The sequence below is a fragment of the Colius striatus genome, chromosome 11, assembly GCF_028858725.1.
Source record: "Colius striatus isolate bColStr4 chromosome 11, bColStr4.1.hap1, whole genome shotgun sequence".
Classification (NCBI taxonomy): domain Eukaryota; kingdom Metazoa; phylum Chordata; class Aves; order Coliiformes; family Coliidae; genus Colius; species Colius striatus.
In genome coordinates this window covers 11,915,737-11,930,105 of record NC_084769.1, presented here as the reverse complement: position 1 = coordinate 11,930,105, position 14,369 = coordinate 11,915,737, and the positions used below count along the sequence as shown (strand labels likewise).

Genomic DNA, 14,369 nt, shown 5'->3' with positions numbered 1-14,369 from the left:
CAAGCTGTTTTACATCCCAAGGATAAGTATTTCTTGCCATTCAGCCCATTGGGATCTTATTTTTTATGTAGTTCCAAGACAATGCAAACTTGAGTGGTCAAAATATGTATATGACAAGATGTGTAAATTGTAGGATTTCCCTTATTTTCTGTTAAGGATGATTTAGTAAAGACAACTCATTAAAAGAATGAGTTTCTGAGATACTATTTGTCTTCTGTTGAGCCTATCTGAACACTACTTATGCTAACTTCTACTGTTTCAATGCCCTTAGCTGAAGTTGAATCCTGGAAGCCTTTCCCACCTTTTAACGTGTTACAGATTTGATCTTGCTGGCTTTTGCTTTCACAACACTGCACACTCACAATGTCCAGAGGTGGGCAATTTTGTACTTCATTTACAGTTGTTAATAGCTCTGATTGACAGGTCCGAGCACAAAGAAAACTCCTCTTTTGTCTCTTCTCCTTCTAAAAGGACACATATGACAAACCTCACATCTCCTTATCCCTGAAAAGGTTTTCCAGTAGTCACTTTATGCTTTGATAGAACTTTGTAATGATGACTAGGACAGAAGTAAGATGATGTAATATCTTCTCCTGCTGAGACAAAAGTGAATGTAAATGCTCTCAGCGAGACAAGAATGTGCTTGGGCATCTTGACATCCCAGCTGCTTTATGCAGACTGCAACTAGCTTTGGCCAGGACAAATACTCTCTTACACATGGAATAAGTTCTGACTGCAAGAGAAAAACAGGTTTCTCTACTAATGAGTATCCTTCCCATCCATTCTCAGCCTTCTTGTGTGTTTTAAATCCTAGAAGTTAGTGGAGCTTGTCTTTCATCCATGTCATAATCACCGTTTAAATCTTGCTTTGCTTCTACGTGGAAATTGCTTGTAAATATTTAATTACAACCTGTTCATTTCTATGCCATTAACTTTGTTTTCAATCTGAGTATGAGTAGTATAGAGAGTAATAACAAATTCAAGCCAAACCTTAAAAGCATTCTAACTCACTGAAGTCACTATTTAGTCTAACTTTCCTTTTTCGAAGCTGGAGTGCCAGTTGGCATCTGCTGTAGTATGTGTTGTCTTCATACCTTTTTATTGCTCAGTTACCAGTAACTAAAATAACCACAGAACTGCTCCACAGCACAATGCATGGCCAGTGCTCTAACTTTAAAGGGTGTTCATTCAAGCAACTAACCACAGGAAAACAAGAAACTACTTCAGAGTGGTAAAACTTGAGACTTTTGTCCTACATGGAAACATAAAAGAACACAGTAGCACTGGGAAGGACAGGAATGCTTTCTAGGAAAACAAAATAAGCAATGCTGCATGAAAAAGCAATAGGCTCAAGAGAATAGACCTTAAATTTAGGTCCTTATACTGCTGTTCCCCTTGCAGAGACACTTTCCCTGAAAAACCATGAGTTATGAAAAACAGTGTTCAAGCACTGCTAAGGGTGTCAGAGGAACAGAATGGGGCCAATAACACCACCTTTCCTCACTTGTAACCTAAAAACTTACATGATGCACTTTCTTCAGACTTTGAGATCTAGAAAGCCTTCTCAAAGAGATCAACAGTCTAGAATAATTCCCTCCTCCACTCCCCTTCCTGTACCAGTTTGGTGACTCAGTCCAGACTCTCTGTATTTATGCCCAAGAGATGTTTGACACGTCCCCACCTGTGCAATTTCCACAAGTTCCGAATTCTTCACATCGTGTGTTCTGGTGCTTCAATGATTGTGGTGGTTTGACAGCTTTTACTAGTGCCCAATCCATTTCTTTTATATCAGGTGAAGCCTGTTACTGCTTCTGTTTCTCAGCATCAGTCTGTCCTCTGTTTATCCACTGCTACTACATTTTCTTTTACTTCAGATAAAACCAAACATTTATAAATACTATGACCTACAGGTGAACTGTAGAAAAGAACTTTGATGGTTCTTCTCTTGCCCTCACCTGGACTCTGCTCAAAACTGAAAATTGAGTTCTGCCAGGGAAGAGTGAGAAAGGATTCTTTTATAGGACCTATCACATACTGTATGATATCTATCATCAGATCCTACATGGTGGCTGCATTTGGGTGTGTTTTTAGAACAGCATGATCACAATTTCAGAGTTTTAACTCTCTGTTCCTGCAGAGCTGCTCTGTAGCTGTCTCTTTCCAGGGCTCTACCTGTGGAACCTCTTGCCCAGCTATGGTACCTTACAATTGTTCTTTGGGGAAGAAAAAACCACGACTAAACAAGGAAGAGTAATTTAACCTTCTGCACCTCAGTTCCCCTTTAAAAAACCCCAACCAAATAACCAACTAAACAACTTGAAGACATCTACCTAACCAAGGCAGAACATTTTTTATGGTCAAGGAAGCTTCACTTTTAGCACTTAAATTCCCACTTCTTGATTAAATCCAATCTGGATTAAGAAGTGATGCAGCTGAATAAGAAGTCCCATTCGCCTGTTCCTTTGATGTTGATGCTACTGTTTGTGCACTTTCATGGTGAAACAGAACAAGCAGGTAGTTTCTTGAAACACACGATCATAACCAAGGACAATAACTATACCCCCCATTTTATAACAGTGAGATTGTAATGAGAGAAAAATTTACCTTTATCACATCTGTAACTGCCTTCAAACACATCTCCCTCAATGCTGTTCTCACTACTTCAAAAAAGCACACAAGAGTCCTTTATCATTTAATAGAAAAACTGTATTGGCAACAGTACACCAGTTGCTTAAACAGTTATCAAGTTCTGTTCTGTGAATTTTCTAATTAAAAGACTATAAACCTAAGTCATCACTTAAAAACCCAGGTGTTTATAAAGGTTATTTCAAGTTGTTATACCTCAAGGGAAGCAGCACCACAGCTTAACGAGGAACAAATCCCACCCATAATTTAAACAGCTAGGAACAAGTCATTTCATACCAAAAAATATTAATACCAGTACCATACTTATTAATATACTTCAGAAAACCCTACATAACTCAAACAAGAGCCCTCCCTTCTGTCTCCTCATACTCATTGTTTCATAATACTATTTTGCAGAGTTCTTTGTAACCTAGCTATGTTGGCATCCAAGGCTGCCAAGCTGTTCTTAAAGTCCTCTTCATCCCGAGATGTAAATGTTGAGAAAGAGGATGCACTCCACTCTGACTTCCCTGATATATCATCAAAAGTGAAGGAACTAAAATCAGCTATTTCACTGCCCTTTTTCTGAGACATCTCTTTCGGAAACAGCGTTGGTACACGAGGGTATGTACCAGGCAGAGGCTGGTCTGGTTTATCTGTGAAGTCTCTTGTAGCTCCCCTTGGAGTACCTTTTGGCCTCATTTGGACTTTGTCTCCTTCTGGCTTCACTTTATCCCCTGTAACTTCGAGCGTGTGTTCCGTAGGCTTTTTCACACTGTACCCAGCACTGAATCTATCCAGAACAGTCGGATCCTTTGATATCTCACATCCATTCTGCTGCACAGAGTTTGACAGCTCACAGTGGTAGTCCAACATCTTACAAGCCCCTTTACTTTGGGGTAGCACACCAGCTCTTTCAGAGATTGGCTGCTGTTTTTTAGAGGCACTGCTGGTCAATGGAATATAAATAGTCTCATCCAACTTGTTCGGTTCATCTAGTAAAGTCCCAGAATCACTAACAGTTTCTGCATCCTCCTTCAGTGAGGTTAATGGTATTCTGGGAGCTGATGTTCCTCCTTCTGAGAAAACAGTGTTTATTTTACCTCCTTCAGCAGCAAGCTTTTCACAGGCTAGATTTCGCGTTTCTAATTCTCCACTTCTGTTGGGAAACTGAAGTTCTGCATCTGTCAAAATATGATCCATTTCTAATTTTTTAAGGTAAGTCATTACCGAAGTACTTCCAGGAAATGGATCAGGTTGCATCTGCTTTTCATGGTCTTCCAAAAGAGATTTGGAGAGCCCTTTTTCAGGTTTGGGTCTCATGTTGTCTACTGTGAGGTCAGACAGAAGCTTGGCCATACTGCCCTGCAAGGTTCTGTTAAGATGCATTAAGATTTTAAAGTAGTCATTAAAAAAATAGTTTAAAACACTTCAGTAACAAAAATCCACTAGACTTAACAGACTGTGGCAAGCTACAATTCTGTTTCTATATGTCATAAAAGGTAGTATAAACGTGAACCAGTTCTAAGATTCTTGAATTGCCTTCAAGTCAGCTCAATGTGCTTAGAAAGTAACTGAAGCAGCATAACTCCATCAAGTTCCTGAGATTATTCTTGATTTATCTGCTTTGAGTACTTCAAAACAAAGTAAATGGATGTCAAGAAACTGTTGTAAAGCACATAGAAAGTTATCTAAAATAGTGAGAATTTGTTCTGAATTATTCTCCTTATTGCATCTAAATTTGAAAATGTAATAAAATAAAATGTAATAAAGAATTCTCATTTTCTGCACTGTACATCAAAAGTAGTAAATGCTTAAATGCTTATGTGTGTAGGACACACATATACACAGGTAATAAGACATCCTCACACTACCATCTGCTGGTCAATGCAGCAGTCATACAAGTGTGTAACCTGTCTACACTTCTACTAAAGAATCTGAAGCATTGATTACAAATACTCTGCCATTCTAATTACTACCAACTATAAAGAAGGTGGCCAACAGTTAAACTTCCCTACACATATTACATCCAAACAAATTTGATGTGCATACCACTTTGGATGTGCAAAAAGCTGTTTAAGTATCCGAGCTTGCTAAAAGATTCATCCCAGAAGATGATGATAAAGTACATTCAGAATAATAGTCTTAAAAAATTGTGAGTAATACCACCTTCATTCAGTGATCCAAGAACTCATACCTTTACTCATAATTAAGATCTGGGCATAATCTACTTCAAAGGTGTGCACAATTGAAAAAGGGACTGCTCATTCCCACAGGGAGAGCTTGCTGTATGTCCTAAAGACATATATCTTTTTGAGTTCTCAAAACACAATTTCTGAACTGATGGAAGGAAGGAAGAGAAAGGAAGGAAAAGAAATATCTCTCCTTAATTCAGGTTAAGATTTAGTGTCCAAATGCTACAGCTTCAAGGGAACTATCAGTAGGTTGTCAGGTCCCTGTACTTCCCATGGAGCTCTTTATCGATAGGTCTGCTATTAAAAGTTAAAACCTCACACAAGTTAACAGCAGAGAGCATTTTACTTCACAACAGACCTCAAGTCATGAAGCATGGTAACTCTATTTTAACAAAATTATAGCACCCTTGTAACAAAAGTAACTACCAAGAGACCTTTTAGCCTACCTGACCTCCCATCATCAGGGCAAAAAACAGCTCAGCCAATCGTACCTGGTTAATTCACGTAGCCTGTTGACTTCTGCATCATGCTGACGTAACGTTATGCCCAATATCTTATTTTCTTTCTCTGAAGCTTCCAGCTTAAACTGAAGGCTCTTCACATTTGCTAATGCCTCTTCCCTTTCTAAAATGCCAAGAAGTAGTCATCTAATTACTTCTTTAAAGTTTTAAAACGCTAAATAAAGAGCAAACAAATGCAAAACACGTACCAATCTTGAGCTTGGTGGAATGAATGTCATAAAGCTGTTTGTTTTCAAGTAATTCCTCTTCTTTACGTTGAATATCTTTTGCAAGACGTTTATTTTCTTCTTTCTGGCTTTCTATTATTTTAAGTAGTTCTTCATTTTTAGCTTGTAGTGACTCAATGCCTTTCAGTGATTCATTCAATTGACTCTGGAGCATCATATTCAAGGACTGCAAAGAAACTACAACCAAAAGTAAAACATAAAAGGTTTAAGTGTTTTGTGTGGTGCAGTTGGAGTTTCTAAATCAAATTACATTCTAAAATTATCTTGGTAACATGAATTTAGAAGAAAGGCTTTTTTGAGGCAGTAAGACAAAACTCAAGCTTTGTTATTAATTTTCTAATATGTCATCTTCATTTTAAGAGGTGCATAAGGAAAAACAATGTGCTCAGCAGCTGAAGAGCTGAGTCTCACTATGGGGAATCTGAACAGGCATAGTGATGCATGCAAAAGCAGCTGCATCATGAGATCCACAACCCACAGCACTTTGTTCAGTTGCCACTAAAGACCATAACACATGCTCTTATTTTTTTGTATTTACATATCTATGTCCTTATATTTCTCTGTATCTATTTCAATAAAGATTTAACAAAAATGCCCCAATAGGCATCAGTCTCTATTAATACTTTACATTCATAGTTGCAGCTCTGCCCAGATGTCTTCTCACTTCTTTCTTGTTCTCTGACTTGCTCATTTAATATTCTTAGTCTCCTAAATGAGAATTAGGAAAAAACATGAATTCAGAAAGTACAGAATAAGTTCAAAACCACTGCATTTTAACTTAGTTTGGTAAGAGGTTGCTACTGAGAATCAAATGTCACAGAATATTTTAGAAAGATAAGTTTTAGTAACGTATTCTTCTTACATTCCTGTGTTTCTTTACCACAAAAGATCCTTTGCAAGTTCTGGTAAATAATTTTCCCACTCTTTTGAAGTGCTACCCAGTTACCTATTTGAGAGCTCTCCTGAAATTAGACCTTTTTGCATATGAGAGTACACTCCAAAAAGACTATAAACCAGCTATCTCGATACTGCAGTTTTCAGAGAGAATGATACATTGTTCCTACCTAGACAAAGGGCTGATCATGGTGTACCTAATGCTACTAAAATATCACTACTAACTGAAGTCTTGCTATGTGTTCATTATTTATTTTTGAACTACACAGCCTTAACAACACAATTTTAAACATATAAATACTGCACAGACAAGAACAACAAAATATATGCATTTTAGAACAGCACTACGAGAGACACATTAGGCATACTGGCGGTACAGAATCCCTGAGCAGCTACTAACCTCCGCAGCTGGGCATTTTCACTCCTGAGAGGCTGCAAAGCCAGTGCTATTTCAGCTTGTTTATTCATGCTTCCCATTACAGCTGGGAGCAATGATATGCAGTCTTCGATTTCACTCATCAGCCTTAGCATTTCTGAATCATCTGCAAGAGGTAAGCGGAAAAAAAAGACCCCCATGAACATATAAACCTGTAATATGACAGTAACATTTTATATGTGATTAAGCGATCTACAAAGTGATATAATAGCATCTACTTTTTTTTCCTCAGATATTATAATAATATTTATAAGTATATAGATGGTGGATGTGAAGAGGTTGGGGTATCCTTTTTTTCTATTTGATCTAGTGAAGGAACAAGGGGTAGTGGGATGAAGCTGGAACACAAAAAGTTCCATTTAAACATAAGAAAAATCTATTTTACTGTCAGGTGAGGGAGCCCTGGCACAGGCTGCCCAGGGAGGGTGTGGAGGCTCCTCTGGAGATGTTCAAATCCTGCCTGGACACATTCCTGTGTCCTTAGACCTGATCTAAGCGAACTTGTTTCAGCAGGTGGGTTGTACTGGATGATCTCTAAAGTTACCTTCCAATCCCTACCATTCTGTGATTCTATGAAAACACTCATCTTTAATTATACTTACTCATTTAAAACTTTTAAGTTTGGCTATGAAAACTGGCTTTAGGTTCTTGCTAAATCACAACCCACCATCTCTCCGACCAACCTTGGTGGGATTGCTGTTGCAATCTGTCTACGCTGCTCCCTTTCTCACAACATACATGAGATGACAGCAATCTCTATCCCAGTTGTTACAATGTCAAAATACTCCACAAAATATATTTCAATGTATCCTGAGTGAAACATGAAGCTACTACAGTTGTGGAAAATCGTTCTAAGATGTCACATATCACCTGTCACATACAACTTCCAGAAACTGAAGTGCCTACTAATTCAACACAGCTCTTGCTTTATTTGTCTCTCATTGCCCCACCTCACAATAAAAAAAGCCTCACCTTGATCTGTTATCAGTGATCTGAGCTCTCTCAGAAGATATTTTACAGTCTTAACTCTATGGGCTGTTTCTTCTGGACTTTCTTTTCTAGATATTGGTACTTTCTTCACAAAACTTGTCTCACAGCTTGTATCTCTCTCTGGGGCTGTGTCAAGTACATTCAATTCATCTTCTTCATTGACCATGCTCTCACTGTGTTCTTCAGAAGCATCCTCCTCCTTGTTACTTGAAGCATTATGTTTTGCTGGACAATGATGCTTCTGTTCAGTCCTGCCATTCAGCTTTTCATGTGACTGTAACAGGGCCAGGTGAACTTGCATACATCTTATCAAATCTGCTTCTTTTATCTGTTGCTCGTGGTTTGGGGTCACCTCTCTGCCAGAAGATGATGGAATAAATGTAGGCACAGTACAGTTACTTGATGCACCTGATGCTACAGCAGGGATCACACCAGGAAGAGCAGTGGCAGATTGTCTTTGCACAGCAGTAGTAGGAGCAGCAGAAATTACTGGGCAAGCCAGAGGTCCTCCCATCTGTGGCACAAACTCATTGCCACTGTTTACAGGCACATCCTGAAGAAAGAATACTCAGATTAAACAAAAGAATAAGATTATTTTAAAAACAAACAAAAAAACCCTTTAAAAAACACCCTTACCACCCTTGTCTGACTCAAAGTCTTGATCATTCTTTGCAGATTCTTAAGGCAGTTACAACTCATTCATTGCATCACTTTTCCAGTGTATTAAGGAGTAATTAAAAGCAAAATTTGGCTTACATTACCTTTATTTTAAATGTCATTGGCAACATTAAAACACAGTTATTTTTCAGCTGTTCTGTAAAGAAAAAGCCTCAGCAGTGTTTTTTTGAGGGGGAATTGTGCTGGTTTTTTCCTTTATTATTTATGAGTACTTTCTTGAATCAAATGAGCACAGGGGGAAAAAGTAAAAGACAACACATTTATCTTTCAATACTTTAAGGACATGAATTTCTTAAAAGACAAGGACAGCGCTAGCTATACATGGACTAACTGCAGATGGAAGGTTAAGTCTGCAGTCTTACAGTTTCAGAGTGCAAGCCCTTTACCACATTTCCCAAGGTGGCAGCTGCGACTCCTCATTAGTTCTATACCCTGAAACACACAAGTATTTCAAAATGTACCTTGAAAATTATAATTCTGAAGAAATAATCAACTGGATCGTTGGCAGGGAAAAGCTACATAAGATGTATGGTTTGTCTCATCAGGAGTTGGTTAATGATCCTAATGGGTGTTACTGAGAATGTAATTATTAACAGTAAGGAGTAATTTTCTGCCATGTTTACTGCCCATTAGAGAATTCACCTTGCAGGAATAAGCAGACAGTTAAAATGCCTCTAATTTGATTGATGGTGTCCATATAAAATATATTTCAAATAGCAGTAATTGCTCTCATCATTTACTCTGTCCATTGCTACAGGTTGAAATATGCAATTTGTTTTCTTTAAGGAAAAGCCTTAAAGAGGCTAAGGAAACCCCCACATTTAAATAAATGTATAAATAGATAGGCAGTGCTAATTTAAACCATTCATTAATAGTAAGAATCAAATTTTTACTTACTGACTGAGTAGATAAGGGATTAGCTGAATGCTGTAGGGACAGAGCTGATGTGGAGGTAGGTAACTGGTAATTAAAAGCTGCAACATTTCGACATCCTAAAAGAAAATATCACTCAGATCAGGGTAATCTGGGGCAAAACTCTTACAGTAAAAGAGCAGGCTCTACATTATTTGTTCCACTCACCATGGTTTGAGGTAGCAAAAGGAGCTGCAGTAGGAATTTCATTACTGCTCTGTGGTGGTTGGCCAGTTATCAACGACATCTGAGTTTGCACATGCTCGCACAGCTTCTCATGCATCACAGGGGAGTGCTGACTGCAAGGCACGTGAATGGGTTGAACCACTCGAGTCTGCGCTGCATGGGAAAGTTCTTTCTGAGAAGAAGGCGTGGTGGATGAGAGAAATTTTCTATTTGATATTGGCACTACAGAGAAAGAAAGAACAAAAAAACCCAGCTGAAGCTGTCTGTTTTCTCAATCTACACAAACCCATTGTGTTGTCAGGCAGAGTTTGGCACATTCCTTTGAAAAAGAAAACTAAAAGACCTAAGACTCCAGACAAATTTTCACTCATCAGTAAATTGATCCATCATTTTTCTCTTTCAGACAGAGCAATCTAACCTAGCTGGAGAGACAGCTGTTTTTTTGAGGAAGTAGAGATTTAATCCTACAAAAGGCCAGTTCTAAAATGCAACTCTTAAAATCTCAGTTGGTTACTAAACTTCCAAACCACTTGGAATAACCCATACCCACAGCACTCCTCAAACTTGATTTTCTTATGTTGAGTACAATTACAACTCTATATTTCTACAGTGCTGGAAAGATACCAGCTTTGTGTTCATCTTCTACAACTCACAAAACAGGCATTCCACCATAAGCCTAGTCTACAGGTCCCATCTGTCTAATAGATTAAAAATCACACAAAATAAATGGGGTGGGGGAGAAATGCTAATAAAAAGCAAAATATTTCAACTGAGAGATACTCAGCCCACAGCACTCCATCTGCCTTTCCATTCAAGTGCTTTAGTCACTAAACCATTTGAGTTCTCACTATTTATTGCAACACTTTTCTGTTTCCAGGAGCTGATCTTTGACAAAAGCCTGCCTGGACACTTAACTCCAGGACACTTTCCAGCAGCACATCCTGACAGAGACCAAGTACTGTAATGCTTCGCTGTCCAAGAGAAATGGGGCATGGGCATTATCATTCTCCACCACACTTCCTACAAGCTAAGCTTGATAACGTTGGTATCTGTAAATGCACTTAACTTTCTTCCCTCTACATGAAGCTCAAACACTTGAGAATTTTAGCAATTGTCTAGTAGACATCTAAGGTTTCTAGGAGGCAAAAAGTATTGTCTACACCTTTTGTGGGTCCAGGCCTCGATTAACCTATAACAAAGGACAACAACTACATGAAGCTCTGTTATATCTCAGTAAGTTGATGAGTGTCTCAATGTTGTTTGAGAATAAAGCAGGCCCAAGAAAGCCTCTTACCAATTTCTTTCCGGACATGGGCAGGAGTAATGTTTTTTTTCAATCCTTTCTTCTTGAAAGCATTTCCTTTAGTTAGTGAGGGCCTGGAAGTTATTTTAACAGAAGTTGTTTTCCCAGCTTGTTTATGGATAGTCTCCTTTCCTAGTATTGGTTGAAATAAAAACTAGTCAACAAACCAAATTAAAGCAGTTTTACAAAATCTAAAAATATAACTTGAATTTTCAATAGGTACAACCTGTGGCCTCATTTTGTAAGATATTCCTCAGTAAAGCTGCACAACGGTCAAGTCCATTATGAATAGTATCAACCTGCACAAAGGACACTGCAGTCAGAAAATGAGCATCACTGTTTTCTTTCAGTAAACCAAGACACTGTTTTAGAGGTGAGTGTTTCTCACTGTCAACTGAAAAAGAACAACTGATAGCCAGCAAAACACGTGTCATTTTTAATCTATTGCCTTGTAGTTATGTTAAAGTTTGCAAACATGCACATTTTGCACCCCACTAAGTTGTGTTCTTGCACACATGTCCATTTGCTGGGTATGTTTTGGTAACTGTATGTGTCTGGTTTTTATTCTTATTTCCATGTGCAGGGAAGCTGTTATCTAGTTTTTGGTAATAATTAACTCAGCACCACACAGAAAACAGCACTGCAGCACTGAGTCCATACAACTCGCTCTCTATGGCAGAGAACCTAACCAGGTGGCTGTTCTTCTATTAGGGCCAGCTCTGGTCCATAAACAGTACTGTGGTGCTTGCAAAGTACATTCCGTGCCTTAATGAAATTTGTCAAAGCCAACCTCACTGCACACAAAGGCAACCTGCACGTATCTGTAATGTGCACCACAGACACAGCTGATAGCTTTGCAGGAGCTGTTTCTAGTTCATATATGGCAGCATCCAAACTAATCTGTTTTCCTTCTATTATTCAAAGTATTCCAACTTCCCTTCTCTTTCGATAAGGGATGACTGTATTAAACAAATTATTTAACTACCTGATCATCAGAGTCAGTAGAATAGAGAGAGAATCCAGACTCCACATCAGAATTACATCCTTTTCTTAAGCCAAGCCTGAAAAAGTCAAATTCACTGTTTGTACCACCTCCTTAACATGTAAAATAAAATATTTACTGTTATTTTACAACAGCAAACTGAAATTAACAAGAAACATCTTTCTGTTTCTGAAAACTTTTCAATGCATCAACAAGCACATTCAGCACATATTATTAGCTTATGTCAAAGAAGAACTCAGTTTTTATTCAACAGGCTTACATGGGGCTAATAACTATACAAGTTCAATCCTTTATAAATAAAACATGCAGAGAGAATCAACTCTGTATATATACAGGCAAAATTTCTGTCTATTCATGGGCTGCCTGGAACCTGCCCATACTGCCTTTCAGCTAAAAACATTTTCTGATATATCCACAAAGACTTTTTGGCTAGCTGTGAGGTATGACAAGTATAAGATTCCCAAACACTCCTACATACACACTTAGACAATATTAATGATTAAGGTCTTACTGTTTTCTTCCATTTGTTAATTTGGCTGCTCCTGTTAGCCTTCCAGAAGATAGTACCTGTTGGTTACAGAAATACACTTTCATTTTCAAGAAGTACTTTCACAACATAATTGAAGACTAACATTGCCCATGAATTCCAAGCACTTTTGCTGTGGAAGATGAGTGAAAGGTAACTTGCATCTTTGAGAACAAGGAGGGAGCCCACCAATACCATTAAGGCCTCCACCTCGTTGTTTTCACTTCACAAAACAAGCCTTTCCAGCAAGAAGCTTCATTAATTTCCACGGCTAAGGTATGGCATACAAGCATACATTCCAGACTGGAATCAAGCTCGATAAACGCAGACCTAAACTTAAAGAGGATTTGAAGCACAGACGCAGCGAGGTGGGAGAACCTTTCATCGGAAAGCTTGCTGCGGTATTCCCTCCCGAAGCACAGAACCCCGCGGAGCCCTGCCGCAGGGCTGCGGGGAGAAGCCCAGGGCAAAGGCGCTCCGCGCCCGAAGGCCGTACTCCGGGAGTCGTTAGGCCTGTCGCCCTCGCGGGGACACTCTCCCACCCCCGCTCCGGACAAATCGTGCGGCGGCCGAGGCACCAAAAGAGGGACCGAAACCCGACTGTAGACAAGGAGAGGCTCCGCCGGGCCCCCGCCGCGCACGCACCTTGCATGGCCGCCGAGCCCCTGGCCTGGCCGCCGACACGGCCATAGCCAAGACCCCGGCTTGAGCCGCGGCCGGGCTCCGGGTCAGGATCTGGGTCCGGCTCCGCAGGGGCGGGGCCACCCGCCGCCCGCCGCCCGCTCCGCCGCCGCCCACGCGCCCCGCGCCGACCAATCGCGGTGCCGTCCGGCACAGACGCTGCGGGGGGCGGGGCCAACGGCTCCCCCGCTCCCCCCCGTGGCGGCAGCTCACTGCCCGCCGGCGGCAGCCAGCGCGGGAAGGGGGAGGGGCTGCGTCTCCGGGCGCGGCCACAGATTGGCGGAGAGTGAGCGCCGAGGAGCCAATCGGAGGAGGGAAAGGGAATGGGCGGGGCCAAGGCGGGCTGTGGGGCTGTGAGGGGGAGTGGCTGCTGGGGTCTGAGGGGCTGCGGCGGCAGCGCTGCGGGTGGAACACACCGCTAAGGTCACCGAGTCCAACCGCACTGCCAGGCGTGTCGGTAGCCCGCGGCCCTCAGCACCTCAGCTACACGGGTTTTCAATATCTCCAGGGATGGGGACTCATCACCTCCCTGGGCAGCCTGGGACAGCGCCTACCAACCCTCTCAGGGCAAAAGTTCTCCCTTATCTCCAGTTTAAACCTTCTCTTGAGCAACTTGAGCCCATTTTCTCTTGTCTTATCACTCGTTACTTGGGATAAGACACTGATCCCCACCTCGCTACAACCTCCTTTCAGATAGCTGTAGAGGCTGATCATGTCTCCCCTCAACCTCATCTTCTCCAGGTTAAATAACCCCAGCTCCCTCAGCCACTCCTCATCTGACTTGTGCTGTAGACTCTTTACCAGCTTCGTTGCCCATCTCTGGACACACTCCAGCATCTCAGTGTCCTTCTTCTATTGAGTGGCCCAGAACTGAACACAGCTCTCGAAGTGCAGCGCTACCAGTGCTGAGTACAGGGGATAATCACTGCCCTGGTCCTGCTGGTCACACTATTTCTGATACAAGCTCAGTGCTCAGCCCTCGCCCCTACTCAGCACCCGACTCTCTACTTAATAAGAAAAAAATCTCACATAGCTGGTTCTTCCCATCCCTGTGCTTCCACAGCATGTTGTCAGGTGCCTTAGAGATAATTTAGGTGCAGCAGACTCTGTGGAACAGGTACTCCGTGCATTCATAAAACACAATGGAAAACTGGTTTTGCAGATGAGTGGGCCACCCTGAAGGAAAACTCAG

General features: G+C 40.8%; 1 protein-coding gene across 1 annotated transcript; it reads right to left on the bottom strand.

Moving 5' to 3' along the window:
- Positions 1-2,684: 2,684 nt before the first annotated feature.
- Positions 2,685-13,230, bottom strand: CCDC14 (coiled-coil domain containing 14). The gene is made up of 13 exons (XM_062004701.1): positions 13,142-13,230; positions 12,482-12,537; positions 11,953-12,028; positions 11,194-11,266; positions 10,959-11,099; positions 9,647-9,886; positions 9,464-9,558; positions 7,871-8,441; positions 6,863-7,004; positions 6,197-6,276; positions 5,530-5,745; positions 5,312-5,444; positions 2,685-4,000 (listed from the first exon to the last, which is right to left on the bottom strand). Exons 1-13 carry the CDS (start codon positions 13,184-13,186, stop codon positions 3,016-3,018), a joined length of 2,853 nt encoding a protein of 950 aa, XP_061860685.1. The 5' UTR covers positions 13,187-13,230; the 3' UTR covers positions 2,685-3,015.
- Positions 13,231-14,369: the final 1,139 nt, after the last annotated feature.

What these genes read in the sequence shown, in the direction of transcription:
- CCDC14 (XM_062004701.1), bottom strand. Translation starts at nt 13,186, where the DNA reads ATGGCCGTGTCGGCGGCCAGGCCAGGGGCTCGGCGGCCATGCAAG. An exon ending in GCAGAGCTGCAACTATGAAT is followed by an intron (nt 5,746 to 6,196) that starts GTAAAGTATTAA and finishes TTTTGGTTGTAG; the next exon opens with TTTCTTTGCAGTCCTTGAAT. An exon ending in AGGCTACGTGAATTAACCAG is followed by an intron (nt 4,001 to 5,311) that starts GTACGATTGGCT and finishes GCATCTTAACAG; the next exon opens with AACCTTGCAGGGCAGTATGG.